We start from the raw sequence: 16,870 nt of genomic DNA, 5'->3' as shown, positions 1-16,870 counted from the left end.
TGAAGCCAAATTTATAGCTAAAAAATTTGAAGAGAAATGCTTCATTCCACAAATTATTGGTAGTATAGATGGAACGCATATTGAAATTGTTCCACCAAAAGAAGGCTACAGAGATTTTATAAACAGGAAAGGATGGCCGTCATATAACATGCTTGCTGTTGTTGATCACAATGGAAGGTAGTATTTTATGTCCCATTAATGTTATGTCTTATACAAATTAATTTTCTATTTTGCATTTAAAAATTGTAATTATAGATTTCGAAATGTTGTGGTAAAACACCTAGGAAGTTGTCATGATGCTGCTGTTTTAAAAGAAAGTATGCTGTATAAAAATGCTGATATAATAATACCTCAGGTAAATTTATGTTCTATAGAAATATCTATTTTGACGTTTAACTTTATATGGAGATTATTCATAATGTTAAATTTATCTTTTTAAGATACTTATAATATAAATGGAATAGAAGTACCATTTATGATTGTGGGAGATCCGGCTTATCCTTTATTATCATGGCTGTTGAAAGGATTTTCTGGTACATTATCAGAGGAAGAAGAGTCCTTCAATGTTTATTTAAATTCTGCTCGAGTATCCGTAGAGATGGCATTTGGCAGATTAAAAGCTAGATGGAGAATTTTACACAAGATTAATTGCAATTACAACTTTGCACCAGAAATTATTACAGCATGTTGCATATTACACAATTTTGTTGAAGATAACAATGATCAATTTATTCAACAATGGTTACAAGAAATTGAAGAATTAGAACGTTGAATACCGCAACCAACAGTTAAGGGGTAAAACCACTCTAGAGGCAGAAAAAAAGACCTAAATTTGACAATTTATTTTGGGAGTATGACAAACGGAATAGAATTTCTTTTCAGAGGGTTTATTTAACACATATTGAAGTACGAATAACAATTTTTTTTATTGTCATTTTCATACAAAATGGCGGCGACAGAGCCCGTCGTCGAAAACAGCTTTTTTGAAAACACCGCCACGGGAGAACGGATTTCTCGGCATGTATGAGTCCTGGAACAAAAAACAAAAAAAATTTATAATCTATATACAATTGGCTTTGGAAGTACGTAGGGTTTTTTTTTTAAATCAATTTTTGTGGAAATGGTGCACTTTTTAAGAAATGAATCAATTTTTTGCCCTAAAAATGAGCATTAAATTGTTTATAAAAAAAAAAGTTTACATTCAATCAAAAAACGGCTACGTACTTCCAAAGAGAATATTGTTGTGAAGCTACTGTAAAAATTTCAAATCGATCCATGCAATAGTCTCCGAGAAATCCGTCCTCCCAGTTTGAAAAAAGTGGTTTCGAGAAAAACGCGTTTAAAGTTTTATGAACACTTTAATCCTTGAAATTTTTGTTTACCTCTAATCTGCGATGCCTGCACCATACATTTGGCCAACCAGGTCGATGTTCGCCTCCTCCTCTTCCTTCCTAGATGCTTTTAGTATTTTAGTAAGTAACAGGTAAACTTATTATTTCGAAAGGTAAAAGTAGTACAAAAGCGATAAATCACAGCGTGCCGCGTGAGTGCTCAGCGCGCGCTCTGAGGCGCTGCGGCAAAATCGATAATTGAACCTTTTAAAATTTGTTTTCCACTATAAATCAAATGGCATATTGTTTTTATGACCCTAAAGTATCGTTTAAGCCAAAAAAAAAATATCGATTTTTTGAAAATCCTAGAGTGGTTTTACCCCATACCTGTAATGCAAAAGATTCCGTTCAAGGCACAGTTTTACGAAATCGTATAAAACAATATTTATCGGACAATTTTCCATTAAGAAAAGCTTTAATACGACAATGAAAATATTTTGTAAGTAGTATTTTGCAATTAATAAATAAAAATGTGGATTAAATAATAAATGATTAAATATTTACTTTAATATTATTTTAATTAGTCTTAATACATATAATACATTTTTTTAATTATAATTTTTATCAAAAAATAGTTTCTTTTCATTTATTGTTTCTCTTCATCTTTTCCACTTTATGTAGTTTTATATTATAGTTTATATAATAGTTAATTTAATAACTTAAACTTAATACATATCAGTCATTTGTAAATTAGTAACATGTAGCAATTTTTGTAGCCAAAATTTCTTAGCCATTGAATACATTATTACTATCTTAACCATTATAAATATAAATATTATATTACTATTGCAAATATTGTAACTATCACAAATAGTAAGAAAATTATCACGCAAATAAAATCCAACATACTAAAACAAAATATAAATCAATATATATATATATTAAACTTTGAAAAAAAATTTAACATAACATACATAACTAATTATCAAAGTAATAATACTTTCTTTTAGTACTTTCTTGTACTTTCTTTTCTACTTTCTTTACATTTCTTTTTGTGAAGGTGACATCTCTTTTTGTGAAGGTAACATCTCTTTTTGTAAAGGTGACATCTCTTTTTGTGAAGTTGTCTTTGTAGTTTGGTTTTGTACTTTAGAAGATGAAGGCACAGCATAATTCATCTAAAAAAAATTTAATTTTTATCTTATGTTTTAACAAATACAATTGCTTTATTTAGTTTAATTAGTTAAATAGAATAGTTTTCATTAAAACTCACCGGAATTAATTTTAGAGGCATGTAATTATTTTGAGGAAATGTAGGCATTTGAGGCCTTAATGTTTGCATACTTTGTAAAAAAGTTTGCATAATCATATTTGTTTGTTCTCGTTGAAAATTACGTTCTTTTTCCATCTCTCGTTGCTCCCATTCTCTTTGTTTTTCCATCTCTTGTTGAATCAATTCTTTTTGCATTTTATCTTGTTTTTCTATTATTATATCTATACTGCGTTCACGGAGAGAACGACCACGCATTTCGTTCGGTTCGCGCAGATCCCACCCGACTGACCGCCCATTTTGCCCCCTCCACGCCGTCCAACGGCAAGGCCACACGGTCAGACCCGGCAAAACCGGCACAAGGGTCCCGCGTACAAGCAATCCACACATTTTTTCGAACATTCGAGTTAAACAATAAAGTAAAATCATGAAATTAAGCTTATCTTATAAATAAAATATAATAATATTGTATTAATAAATAATTATTTCCCGATTCAGCGACTTTCGGATCTATATTTTTCTCGCCTATTCTCCCGTTGTAAGTTCGAGGATTGTCAATTGATGGAACTTAGTATTCTCAAACCAAGAGATACAGTTCTAGAAAATTAGAATTAATTTTCGTGCGTGGCTCTATAGGCCGGATTTAAAAATCACATTTAATTATTTTTAGTAATTTTTAGAATGCTTGGTATTAATTTTTAGATTTGAAAAAAGTAGAATAAATATATTTATAATTTGATAACGCGATGTTCTAATTATTTTACCTATTCCAATTATATAGAGTAAATTGCGCTGGGACCTTAGAGTGCAATGATACGGCATTGAGTAGCGTGCTCGCGTCTTCCCACTCGACCCCCACTCTGCCGAAACCTGCGCCGACCGTGGTCGTTCTCTCCGTGAACGCAGTATAGAATAACTTTTTGTGATTCCATCCATTTATCTGTATAATTTTCTAAAGTATTTTGATAACTTTTTCTTCCTATAAAAAATTTACATATTCTATTATATGTAAATAAAATCTATTATATATTGGAGCCAAATTTTTTTTATATATTAGAACAAAATAAAAAGAATGAAATGGCGAACTTTTTTTATTCATCGAATAATCAATTGTATTATGCGCAACTCAGTGCAACTACTGCATGTGCATTTGCACATCATGCGATTGATCAATTGATAAATTTAAAAACTCGTCAAAATTATTTTACTCTTACCAGTTTGTTTCATCTTTTTTCTTTTTCTTGCTGGTTCTTTATTTTCTTGATCGGTATATGATTCTGTCATAGATGAAGTGTCATAAACTTCATTATTGCACATATTTGTTACATCTTCAGGTGCCACATTTTCAGGATTAGTATAAGCTAAAATAATAAACATATATATTATAATATTTATTTGAAATTAATTAAGGGGCTTATTCTTTAACTTTTAACGATGTTGTTATGCATCACTGCGCAGATTTTTCTATCATGAAATAGCTGCGTAATGTTGTTTCCAGTTTCGGTTTTTTGATAAATAAAAAAACTGAAACCGTTTAAATTATGATTTTTTCGGTTACGGTTCCGGTTTTTAAAAATTTTTACTTTTTGTTTTTCTAATTAAATTAATTTCTAAATTATATTACTTTAAAAAATTATTATTAATTTTTATGACATAAATAAACAACACTTCATATTATACATAAAAATATATTTAGATATAGGTATATATAATATAAATACATATATAAATATATTTTCATATGTCATAAAAATTAATAATAATTTTTTAAAGTAATATAATTTATATATACTTTATATATATACCTATATATATATATATATATATATATATATATATAAAACAGAAAATATAATATCTTCACAGCTATCATTATTGCGATAATACATACACGTTTCAGAACATTTAAAAAATAATTATAATTAAGCAATTATTGTAAATGACCCAACTGGCTTAATTGATCTTTCTTAATTCGATATCATATATAAATATACAGACTACGTTTCGACCTTTGGTTCAGGTCCTTATCAAGTCTAAAATTAAAGGATAATACTATATAGAAGGAATCATTTTATAAAAGCATAGCGCAAACCAAGTTGAAAACAATAATTATTATAAAGTAAATGATTAAAACATACCTTACTTAAAATTTTTTTCTTTTTTCAACATGTTACAATTCTCTCATCTGTACTAAACGTTTCGTATAGATGATAAAAAACGAACTAAGTTAGACTTCCTTTATTATTCTATCATAAATAGGGTTTAAATTCTCTGTGTCTTTATGTAGGTTAATCGTGTTGTTAAATTTTTTTATATAAAACATTTCAGCTATCTCTCTTTTCCTAGTATGTGTTTCACGATGTAAAATATTAAATGTTGTCCATTTAAAGTCATGTAAATATTCATTTCTATGTTTGCTTTAGCAATTATTAGACAAGATTCCCTTAACAATATGTAAGTTCTTATTATGGAAATGTTCATCAGATAACAAAATAGCGTGATCGACTAATTGTAAGTTGTAATGATGTAACCAAAGCGTTATAAGCAAACATAGAAATGAATATTTACATGACTTTAAATGGACAACCTTTAATATTTTACATCGTGAAACACATACTAGGAAAAGAGAGATAGCTGAAATGTTTTATATAAAAAAATTTAACAACACGATTAACCTACATAAAGACACAAAGAATTTAAACCCTATTTATGATAGAATAATAAAGGATGTCTAACTTAGTTCGTTTTTTACCATCTATACGAAACGTTTAGTACAGAGAGAATTGTAACATGTTGAAAAAAGAAAAAAAATTTAAGTAAGGTATGTTTTAATCATTTACTTTATAATAATTGTTGTTTTCAACTTGGTTTGCGCTATGCTTTTATAAAATGATTCCTTCTATATAGTATTATCCTTTAATTTTAGACTTGATAAGGACCTGAACCAAAGGTCGAAACGTAGTCTGTATATTTATATATGATATCGAATTAATAAAGATCAATTAAGCCAGTTGGGTCGTTTACAATAATTGCTTAATTTTATTCTTCACTGGCGACACAAAAATACTCTTATAATTATAATTGTATAATATTGCACTTCGAGGAGACAGTTATCATGACACTTCCGTCATTTGCGCAAAAACAGAAAAAAATACCGAAAAGAACCGTAAACCGAAAATAATTTAACGGTCTGGTTATGGTTCCGGTGTTATAAATTTATCAGAATTTCAATACGGTTTACGGTTTCTGTTCTACTAAAAAAACGGTTATGGAACGGTTATCGGTTTTGGTCCGGGTCCCTGATATATATATAAGTTATTGATTTATTACAGGATACATTAATTTATTCACGGAATTATTTTGCATTTTTATGTATATGATAGTTGTAAAATAATTGATCTTTTCAATATTTAAAAATTCTTAAAGTTAATCGCCTTTAAAAATATATTTTTTTAAATAATTTTTATATATTCTAATATATTATTAAAAAAAATCATATTGATAGACTTGAACTTGAGTCTTCAGGGTGACAGACCGAACACCTTGCATTGAGCTATTTATAATATGTTACTCGTATGTTCTTTACATCACGATTTATATGGAGCAAGTATTCTTATACAGTAACATCAATATAATCAAAAAGTAATTAAGTAATACATATTTGTTAGCCTATAAATCTACAATTGCCACTACATGTTAGACAAGAATTAAAATACTCGTTCTCTCCTTGTCTCTCTATCGCGCTGACGATACATAAAATATCGATAAAAAAGTAGAAGTAAAAAAGCAATAAATTGCCAAGTCTAATAAGCGCCCGTGTCTTACATGTTGTATATTAATTTACTCTGCGAATTATTATTTTATCATTATTATTTATCATTGTACAATTTGGAGACATATATATAAATTTTTGATACTATTTGTTATATATACGCACATATGTGCATAAGCATATATAAAATTTACAAAAAGTGGGTGCTTATTAGCCTTGCTACATTCCTGCCTTCTGCTACGGAAGGCCAGAAAGCATTTTCAGGCCGTATCTCGCGTGTAGCATGTCACGTGATTAGCACGGTAGAGGAACAAGGATAACGTGATTATCGATCCTTGTCTCTCTACCGTGCGTCCGCGTGAGTAATGCAATAGTGTGTACGTGTACGGATATACACCACTACATAGAACCTGAAATTGGTTTTTCAACGTTGGTAACACTGAAACCGGAGTTTCGCGTTGTCACCGCGCGAGGTCTCCAACATCAATTCGGAGTTTGCCTGGGTCCATAGACGTATGAATATATCTGGACGGAGCCTTCTGGCGCGGGGGGTGAAGATTTTAGGGGAGGAGGGGGCCGCCATATTGTCTGGCGACATTAGTGCTGCTCCATAGGTATAGAACAGTGTCATTGAATTATTTTATTGTGCGAAATTAATTTATTACACGAAAATATTAAAAAATGCCGCTTTGTGTTGCAATCGGCTGTTACAATAAAAGTTATCGCAAAGCTAATGATAAAAATCTAGTCTTTCTTTCCCCGAATCCAATAACACAATTCTTTTTCATCAACCAACTGAGCTGCAGTGATATATATTTTTGTTATTTATATGAAGAACCGTAATTCTCATGATTCAGATTTTTTTAAACGAATTAAGAACACTTTTAGCTATAAAGTGGTCTCGTGGTATTACATATATATGATCAATATTGTTATAATAAAGTTGATTTTAATGTTTATGAGTGTAATTCATATATATATATATATATATATATATATATATATATGTATAAAATAAATTATAAAGTTATTTTCAATAATTTTTCAAAAATTTTAATAAATTATATTTTATATAATTATGACTTTATAGCTTAAAATGTTTTAATACGTTTCAAAAAAGCCAAAATATGAGGATTATGGTTCTCCATACAAACAATAAAAATATATCATATTTTGCATCATTTATATTAAAAGATATAAACTTTTAATATAAACAGAAAATTATTTTCAATTGCGCACAATTGTTGAATTAATGTTCTATTCTATAAAAGTCTGTTCTCATGCAATAGAAGTAGAAATAAAATATCATGATATGTCACATTTCAAAGAGAGCGCCAAAATGTCGCCAAAGAAGATGGCCGATCCCCCGCCGCGCCAGTCTCGGTCCCCTCGCCCTAAAACTAACTTTACGCTCCGTCCAGATATATTCATACGTCCATGCCTGGGTCGCCTAATGAAGAGTGAGGGGATTTAGAATGGCCTCTGAGCTGGTAGATGGCTCTGAAACTCGGACACGCTATTTAACATTGTGCTCTTATGGCAGCTTCCACTCTATCTCATCCTCTTTGGTCGCGAGTGAATTGAAACGAATTGCTCCTTTCCGATACGAGGTGTATACTGAAGCTGTCAAGTGTGTTGAACATCCAATAATATCCATTTTAATCCTACTTGTTTGTGGGAATTACAAAAAAGTGAAAAGTTCTTCGAAATCCATAATCTTTCCAAAATCAAGTACATTTCATTATATTTTGATAATTATTGTTACAGATATATTTGGGAATATATAATCTGTATAACCTGTATTCTGCCCTATTTTTCTCCTCTAGATAAAAACATAAGTTGTAGTTTATTTTTTTATAATTTACACATAATTGTGTAGCTCCTCAAAATGTAATTTCGACATATACAATTTTTTTTTGCGTATGGTGTGATATTTTTTTATTGTGATATATACATAACCTCATTTAAGTAATGAGTTAAAAGCATACTCTCTAAAAACAAAGGAAAATATATAATACTAGATCATACTATTAAAGGAAAAGAAAGAAAAGGAAAGATTATATTTGATAAACTTATTTACTTTTTTCCATTTGTTAATATATTTTGAAATATATCATTTAAAAAAACAATATAATGTTTATTAACATAGATTTTATACTAAATTAGTTTCTTTGTTCTCACATAGAATGTTGATGCCAAAAAAGAATCGTGTAGCTATCTACGAGTACCTTTTCAAGGAGGGAGTTATGGTAGCGAAGAAAGATTATCATGCGCCAAAACATCCAGAGCTAGAAAATATTCCGAACCTTCAAGTTATTAAGGCTATGCAGGTAATGATCCTTATACATTACATCTCCTTTATACATTACATAAAATAAAATCTTATTGCATTATATGAACTATGAAAATTTTCTACTTTATAATCTATTTATGTATATTTATCTTATTTATCTTCCAGTCTTTAAAATCCAGAGGATACGTGAAGGAACAATTCGCATGGAGGCATTTCTACTGGTATCTTACAAATGACGGTATCGAATACCTGCGTGGATACTTGCATCTACCGCCTGAAATCGTACCCTCGACTCTCAAGAAACAACCAAGGTCTGAAACCACGAGACCGAGACCCGCCGCAACCAGGAGCGAGGGCTCAAGACCGACGGAGGATCGCGCGGGATACAGGCGAGGTCCAGGTGGTCCTCCAGGCGCCGGTGACAAGAAGGCCGATGTAGGCGCAGGTACCGGTGACCTTGAATTCCGTGGCGGCTTCGGCCGTGGAAAAGCTCTTCAATAGCTTTCTTTTTTATATATATATATATATATAATGAATTTAAATAAATATTCTAAAATATATCACATGTTTTTTACTGCGTCCTTTAATTTAAATAGTGCTTTTTTCAATTTTTTACCTTACATGTACTGTAAAAAAAACAAATGTATTCAAATTATTTTATACAAAATCATATTTGAAAGGGACTGGAAAGACTCATGCGCAGCACAATTATTTTTAAATTCGTCTTTTTAATTATGTTGAACATTTTTTTTATATCAAAGTAAACAATAAAATTTGACAATGTCAAGCCAGCACGGACGATCGAGCGCAAAAAATCATTTGATTTTGGTTTTTTTTATAGTTGATTTTATAATAATAATAATACAATGAATATATGAATAATATATAAGCAGTACTAATAAATGCATACAATAATCACAGTACACTACATAAAAAAAAAAATATATTAATGTGTGTGTGTGTGTATGTGTATACAGACACTGAACAGAGAGATGAAGAGACATGTGTGATCTTTTTTTCAAAAATTTTTATATATATTTTATATGTGGAAGCAAAGATTACAGAATAATATTAGCAAAGTTACAATATTTGGAAATTAGACCTGTTATATATGTATAAAATTAATTATGTTTATATATAATTGTAAAAGTAAATTAAGATTTTTCTACATTTGTGTTTATACAGCAAAAAAACAGACAATTTTTATATAATCCAAATTTTTGTCACACGCACACATACACACGCGATTACAATTTATATTGAAATCTGAATAAATATTCCTAAAACAGTTTTTTCGCAATTCTCTGTGAAGGATCAAATTCTTTGCTTTACATCAAAGTATTACTCGTCAATGTAAGTTTACAAGGATAGGAAGATAATTGATCTTCACATACAAGCATAAAGATAGATATAAAAGATTTACTAACTTTTAATTCAATTTTTGCTTATATTTGTTAAGTTATTATATCGACAATATCTTTTTTGTTTCCTTTGTTACCATGACTATCAATATTTACATTAGTAATATTACTATACTCTGAATTACTTATACTAAATTTGATATATATACTATATTCATAGATAGAGCAAGTTAGAATCATAAATTATAGCACAGAGTTTATATCACTTAAATCTCTTTTTAAAATATCGTAATCTGGCAAATTTTTTTTCTTTTCTTTTTCTAACTATAAATATAACTTGTATTCCTGGCAACATAAAGCGTTTAACGCAAGTTTTTAATCTATTGCAATTAAATTAAATTATATTAAATATTGACAAATTAAATTATATTAAATATTGACAAATTATTGGAGAAATCAGTGCGCTTAATACATAACAATCACTCAATAAAGGTTTCATTTTTTTTATGTTCTAAAAGTTGATTAATATAAATTTCACAATCGATATTTTCTTTCTATTTTTTGCATATTTGTCTATAAGATCCTTTTAACATTAATTGAACGATATCTTAAATTTTAATGATTTTTGTACATTATGTTTATGTTGTTTTAATATAAGCACATTATTTTTCATTGAAATGTTTAACAAGATTTTGTGTAGTGTAATATTCATTTTACATATTACTCAAAGCAAATGAGCAAAGTAAGACTTTAATAAAGTGCATTGCAATTCTATATGATTATTGGTGTAGTCTTTAAAGTATATGTAAGAAAGGATCAAATTCTATTCTTTCTCAAAAAACAATCTTATATCATTATTGTTACAAAATGACATTAGAATTGTATGTAAAAGTTAGAGATAAATATGAAAAGAATTTAATGTTATTAGCCGTATAATCTCCTTTTTTATCATTATTAATGAAAATATTAGCAATAAATATAAAACTTCTATTTTTTTGTATATATTGATAAGTAAAAATATTACATTAGAATTTTGAAATTTATTTTGCATTTGTTCACTATTGTAACAGCTCTAGAATCTATACAACCTCTAGATACTAATAATAACTTTAGAATCTGTGTACAAACTTCATCCTTGTTACTCCCGTTATTTAGATTCCTATAAATAATCTAAAGCACACACACACACACACACACACACACACATTCAACATGTGCTCAAATGTTCAGCATTATATGACATTATATTATAATACATAGACTGAAATTTTAACAACTAGTTGCAAATCTAAAAAATTTGAAAGCTATCTGCCTAGCATAATATTATGGACATAAAGCACACTATAATGGATTAAAGAGGCTCTGCGCACAATAGAAAAAATACTAGGAATAGGAATAAATAATAAATATTAGGAAAATTCCTATTCATAATATTTAATATTCACATTCTTATTCCTAATTTTTAATATTTATTCCTAATATTTTCCCTATTGCTTTTCTTGAAATAAAATAATTCCTAATATTTTCTCGATTGTGCGCAGGGCCTCAATTTAAAAGTCTGCTACAGAAAGGAAGTAGAAACAATGGAAAGGCAGAGAAAGAAATAATTCTCTAGAATAAATAAAGTGCGATATCACATCTCACTGTGTCGCAATTTGTGCTCCATAGCAGGCAATTGTCTGTAAATATTAGGAATAAAAACTATATTATTTCAAAAAACAATAGAAAAAATAATAGAAATAGAAATAAATATTAATTTCATTTTATTAAAAAAATTAAGAGAATATTAAGAACAAGAATAAGTATTTAATATTAGGAAAAGAAATTAGGAATTATTTTATTTCTCAAAACAAAGAAATGAAATCAACTAATATACAATATATAAAGAATTAGATTTTATTTAAAAAAAAGAACAAAATAGACTAACACAAAAGTTTAATTTAATTTTCAATTATGCATTAGTTTATTTTTTCTTGTTTTAAGAAATAAAATAATTCCTAATTCCTATTGCTAATATTTAATATTTCCTATTTCTAATATTTATCAATCGTTTTTTGAAATAAAATAATTTCTAAAAAATTCCTATTCCTAATATTAAATATTTATTTCTATATCTAATATTTTCTCTATTGTACACAGGGTCTCACTTTGAAATTCTGCTACAGAAAGGAAGTAGAGACAATGGAAATCGACAAGAAAGAGAGGAGAATAATTCTCTAGATAGAATAAAGTGTAATCTTAGCATCTCACTGTATTGCAATTTGTGCTCCATAGTAGGCAATTCCCAATAAATATTAGGAATAGAAACTATTTTATTAAAAAAAAAAACAATAAAGAGAATGTTAAGAACAGAAATAAATGTTTAATATTAGGAATAGGAATTAGAAATTATTTTATTTTTCAAAACAAGGAAACGAAATGAACTAATGCACAATAAGTTTCTTTGTTTTGAAATAAAATCATTCCTAAAAATTAATATTTATTCTATTCTTAATATTTTCTCTATTATTTTTTAAAATAAAGTAATTCCTATATAATCTCTGTTTCTAATGTTTAATATTTATTCCTATTTCTATTATTTTCTTTATTGTGCGCAGGGCCTCACTTTGAAATTCTGCTACAGGAAGGAAGTAGAAACAATGGAAATCGACAGAAAGGAGATGGGAATAATTCTCTAAAATAAATAAAGCACAATTTTAGCCATTATCACATCTCACTGTGTCGCAATTTGTGCTCCAAAGCAGGCAATTGCCTATGCCGCTGTAACAAATGAGGAAGACAGCAGCGAGGAACACGAGGCTGCAGATAGTGCAGGGCTTACGCTCCAGGAAGAACCCGATCAGGTAAAGCGCCATGAACATGACGTGGGTTTGCAGCAGCGCCGGATTGACAGGTTTTGGTATCAGTAGCACCGGAATCAGCCACTGTAGGCAGTACATTTTTTTTCGTGCGTGCGTAGAGATGGTCGAAACTGCTACGTTCACATTGGACGAGTATCTAATCTATAACAGGACCTTCGGGAAAATAACATGAAAGCAATAGAGCAGTGTAGAGCTAATAACCTAAATAATTCATCGACATAAAGAAAGAAAGAGAAAGAAAGAGAAAGAAAGAGAAAGAGAGAGAGAGAGAGAGAGAAAGAGAGAGAGAGAAGAGAGAGAGAGAGAGAGAGAGAGAGAGAGAGAGAGAGAGAGAGAGAGAGAGAGAGAGAGAGAGAGAGAGAGAGAGATATCGTATTAACCTCATTTGGAAGCATCGCTGTTTGCATATAAATCAGTTTGTCATCTTCGCAGTTTGTCACTCCTCGCACAATTTTAAATATGCATTTTTTTTTTCGTTGATTATCCGATTGTCCGCTGTTGTACTGCAAATATACAAGGTTAGAGAGAAGGGGGAGAGCGAAGAAAAACACCAATCAACATCAACACTATAATATACCAATAATTTTGCACAATTTCTGTTTCTTTCTGCGATAATGACCACGAACTAAAATATCATCTATTTGGGCGTGTTCATAAGAGAACGGGTAGAGACCTATAACCATAGACTTATAACTTATATAATAGACTGCGCAAACCGTGAGAGAAACATACGCTGACACAAGAGTGAGGGTGAAAACCACAGACATCTATATATAAACAGAGAGAAACATGAGAGCGGCCACCGCGATTCAGCGGACGTGTGGCGATCCTTTTACCGACCATCGATTTTTGTACCTTTTTATCGACGAAGATTGTTACCATGTTACTATGTTCATTTATTTATTGATTGATGTATTTCCATAACAACGTTATTCATTCCTTATAATAATATATATATATTTGTATTCTTTCATTCACTACAAAACATTGTATTAATCGTTACAATTTATTAAATATTTATAATTATATAAAAGTCTAGTGATTTCTCACAAGTTCCTCCACATTGGTGACCCCGACGTGATCGGCTTAAGTGCGGGAAATTTAATTCAGTGTTCAAGAATCATCTTGCTGTTTGGATTTATTTCATCGAGAGATCATCATCGTTTTGCAGGATGCCTATCGATAGATCACCTCCACCTTCTCAACAACCTGAAATTCCAGGAACATCTACTTCAGAGCTGTCCACGTTTTGCACTTTTCGGCCGATTTCCGAGGCTCACCGCCTAGCGACCCCCACTTACGCTCGAGACCTTAGCAACGCGTGGCCCGATAACCGTAGTTGCTAAGGTCTCGAGCGTAAGTGGGGGCCGCTAGGCGGTGAGCCTCGGAAATCGGCCGAAAAGTGCAAAACGTGGACAGCTCTGATCTACTTCAATGTCTGAAGAGCAGAGGAATTATAATACTAATATGGAGAGACCATTTCAACATACCAATTTTGGGTCATCTAATTCAGGTGAGTCTCGAGAGATTAATGCCAATGAATTTCGTCTTCTTAAACTTCCGACCTTCTGGCATAAACAACCAAAGCTCTGGTTTGTTCAGCTTGAGAGCGAATTTCTTGTATATCGAATCCGTTCAGATGAAATAAAATATAGTACTGTTATTAGACATCTTGATGAGCAGGCTCTTGTTATGGTCGCTGAATTGATTGAAAGACCACCTGAAAGAGATAAATATGATAGTTTAAAAAATCTCCTTATACAACGTTTTACTGATTCTGACGAAAAACGGCTCCGTCAATTATTAGCCGGTATTGAGTTAAATGATAAGAAGCCATCTGATTTACTTAGAGAACTTAAACAGTTAGCTGGAGGAATGATTTCTGATAATGTTTTACACTCTATTTGGCTGCAAAGACTTCCTTACCGCGTTCAAGCTACTCTGGCTGTTGTTGAAGATAGCCCTCTGGTCAAATTAGCGGAATTAGCTGACAAGATTATAGATCGTGAATCTGGACTTCAAGTTGCTACTATTTCACCTTCAGTTGATTCCAGTAATTCAAAGTCTTGTGATTTAACTGATCTTGAGCGTCGAATATCAGCTTTAGAGGTCAGACATTCCCGAGATAGGTCAAAATCTAGATTTGGAAGAAGAAGATTTAGATCTAATTCAAGAAATAAGAAATTTGATAAGAAGGAAGAAAAAATTTGTTTTTATCATAAGAAATTCGGTGATAAAGCTATTAAATGTACAATACCTTGTAGTATGTCCAAATCCCTCACAGATAACAAGGAAAAAAACTAAACATTCCGTTGAGGGTAGAGGCGGCTGTCAACGGCTCATCCAGCAATCGTCTCATCATTACTGATAAATTTTCGGGCTTTAGTTTTTTGATTGATACAGGTGCTGATGTCTCCCTGATTCCAAGAAGGTCAGTTCAAAATGCTCAATCAACTTCTTTGAAACTTTTTGCTGCTAACGGTACCAAGATTGATACCTATGGATCAAAAACCTTAGCATTAAATCTTGGTTTACGCAGAGATTTTAAATGGAGATTTTGTGTTGCAAGCATTCAACGACCTATTTTAGGAGCGGATTTTTTGAGTCATTATGGATTATTAGTTGATATGAAACGTAAACGATTAATTGATACTGTTACTGGATTAACTCACATAGGAAGATTGTCAAAAGCTAATCACTTAACAGTTTGTACAACTTCTCCAGATTTACCGTTTCATAAAATACTTACAGAGTTTCCTGAGTTGACACGTTTCGCTCCGATTACAAATGATAAAATTCATCAGGTTGAACATTTTATTCTTACTGAAGGTCCTCCTATTGCTTCTACACCTCGCCGATTATCTCCTGAGAAATTGAAGTTTGCACGAGATGAGTTTAATTCCATGATTGAACAAGGAATCTGTCGTCCATCAAATAGTCCCTGGGCAGCTCCAATCCACATGGTTCCCAAGGATGGATCAAATTCTTGGCGCCTTTGTGGTGACTACCGTGCGTTGAATGCAGTCACTATATCAGACCGTTATCCTCTTCCACATATTCAAGATTTCACTGCTGGATTACATAAAAAGAATATATTTTCAAAGATTGATTTGGTGAAAGCTTATTATCAAGTTCCTGTTGCCAAGGATGATATACCGAAAACTGCTGTTATTACTCCATTTGGATTATTTGAGTTCCTTGTGATGCCTTTTGGTCTTCGAAATGCTGCTCAAACCTTTCAACGTTTTTTTTTATCTTTTCCAGCAATGTGTTTAATATCAGTGGAAAATTGAGCAATAAAATCCAACTGACGAATTTGACGAGGCGAAGCTTTATCCAATCTTTGTTTAAAAGCATAAACTAAAGGCTTATGATCGGTTTGAATAAGGATTTGACGTCCTTCAAGAAGGTATCTAAAGTGTTTGATTGCTAAATAAATACTTAAAAGTTCTCGATCATATGTGCTGTAATTGCGTTGTGAAGTATCCAGTTTTTTAGAGAAAAATGCTATAGGTTTATTTATATTATCAATAATTTGTTCCAGAGATGCGCCAACTGCTATATCAGAAGCGTCACAAGTCAAAATGAGAGGAACTGTAGGAGCAGGGTGAGTTAAGGTTGTGATCCTTAAAAGCTCTTCCTTGCAACACTTGAAAGCATCTTCAGCTTCTGGAGTCCAAACGACTAATCTCTTATCCTTCTTCTTGCTGTCCTTCAAATAATCAGTGAGTATCGCTTGATGTGTAGCCGCATTCTTCATACAACGACGATAAAAATTAATGATTCCTAGAAATCTTCTTAATTCATGAATCGTCTTTGGTTTTTTTATAATCAATAATAGCTTTAATTTTCTCTGAAGTGGGCTTAATTCCTTCCTTGTTAACCAAATAGCCAAGAAAAGGATTTTCTTCTTTTCCAAATTGACATTTTGAAACATTAATTGTCATCCCAAATTGAGTACTCTGCGTTGATACCACTGCTT

General features: G+C 30.8%; 3 protein-coding genes and 1 long non-coding RNA gene across 8 annotated transcripts; 1 reads left to right on the top strand and 3 right to left on the bottom strand.

Moving 5' to 3' along the window:
- Window positions 1-2,371: 2,371 nt before the first annotated feature.
- LOC145944202 (uncharacterized) lies at window positions 2,372-3,182 on the bottom strand. Its single transcript, XM_083052400.1, has 2 exons — window positions 2,605-3,182; window positions 2,372-2,509 (listed from the first exon to the last, which is right to left on the bottom strand). The coding sequence occupies exons 1-2, from the start codon at window positions 3,028-3,030 to the stop codon at window positions 2,372-2,374; spliced, it is 564 nt and encodes a 187-aa protein (XP_082908526.1). The 5' UTR covers window positions 3,031-3,182.
- Window positions 3,183-7,843: 4,661 nt separating this feature from the next.
- Window positions 7,844-9,226, top strand: LOC145943607 (small ribosomal subunit protein eS10). Of its 2 annotated transcripts, none has more exons than XM_083051241.1 (3): window positions 7,844-8,003; window positions 8,559-8,703; window positions 8,832-9,226. In XM_083051241.1, the coding sequence occupies exons 1-3, from the start codon at window positions 7,849-7,851 to the stop codon at window positions 9,165-9,167; spliced, it is 636 nt and encodes a 211-aa protein (XP_082907367.1). In that variant the 5' UTR covers window positions 7,844-7,848; the 3' UTR covers window positions 9,168-9,226. The 2 variants fall into 2 exon arrangements, with proteins under 2 accessions (XP_082907367.1, XP_082907368.1); XM_083051242.1 differs by having other exon boundaries at window positions 7,970-8,104.
- Window positions 9,227-9,374: 148 nt separating this feature from the next.
- Bc10 (BLCAP apoptosis inducing factor bc10) lies at window positions 9,375-13,580 on the bottom strand. 4 transcript variants are annotated; one of them, XM_083051243.1, is made up of 3 exons: window positions 13,466-13,580; window positions 13,269-13,391; window positions 9,375-13,029 (listed from the first exon to the last, which is right to left on the bottom strand). In XM_083051243.1, the coding sequence occupies exons 2-3, from the start codon at window positions 13,293-13,295 to the stop codon at window positions 12,724-12,726; spliced, it is 333 nt and encodes a 110-aa protein (XP_082907369.1). In that variant the 5' UTR covers window positions 13,296-13,391; window positions 13,466-13,580; the 3' UTR covers window positions 9,375-12,723. The 4 variants fall into 4 exon arrangements, with proteins under 4 accessions (XP_082907369.1, XP_082907371.1, XP_082907372.1 ...); XM_083051245.1 differs by having other exon boundaries at window positions 9,375-13,041; window positions 13,466-13,561; XM_083051246.1 differs by lacking the exon at window positions 13,466-13,580 and having other exon boundaries at window positions 9,375-13,041; window positions 13,269-13,454.
- A 304-nt stretch (window positions 13,581-13,884) lies between these two features.
- On the bottom strand, window positions 13,885-15,983 carry LOC145943609 (uncharacterized). The gene is made up of 5 exons (XR_014426542.1): window positions 15,638-15,983; window positions 15,146-15,385; window positions 14,815-15,025; window positions 14,379-14,608; window positions 13,885-14,097 (listed from the first exon to the last, which is right to left on the bottom strand). It is a non-coding gene; the product is annotated as an uncharacterized LOC145943609 (long non-coding RNA).
- Between the last annotated feature and the right edge of the window lie 887 nt (window positions 15,984-16,870).

Source organism: Prenolepis imparis, unplaced genomic scaffold, assembly GCF_030444845.1.
Source record: "Prenolepis imparis isolate NDT839.2.m4 unplaced genomic scaffold, iyPreImpa1.0 SCAF_12, whole genome shotgun sequence".
Classification (NCBI taxonomy): Eukaryota; Metazoa; Arthropoda; class Insecta; order Hymenoptera; family Formicidae; genus Prenolepis; species Prenolepis imparis.
The sequence above is the reverse complement of the archived record's forward strand: the minus strand, read 5'-3'. Positions and strand labels throughout refer to the sequence as shown.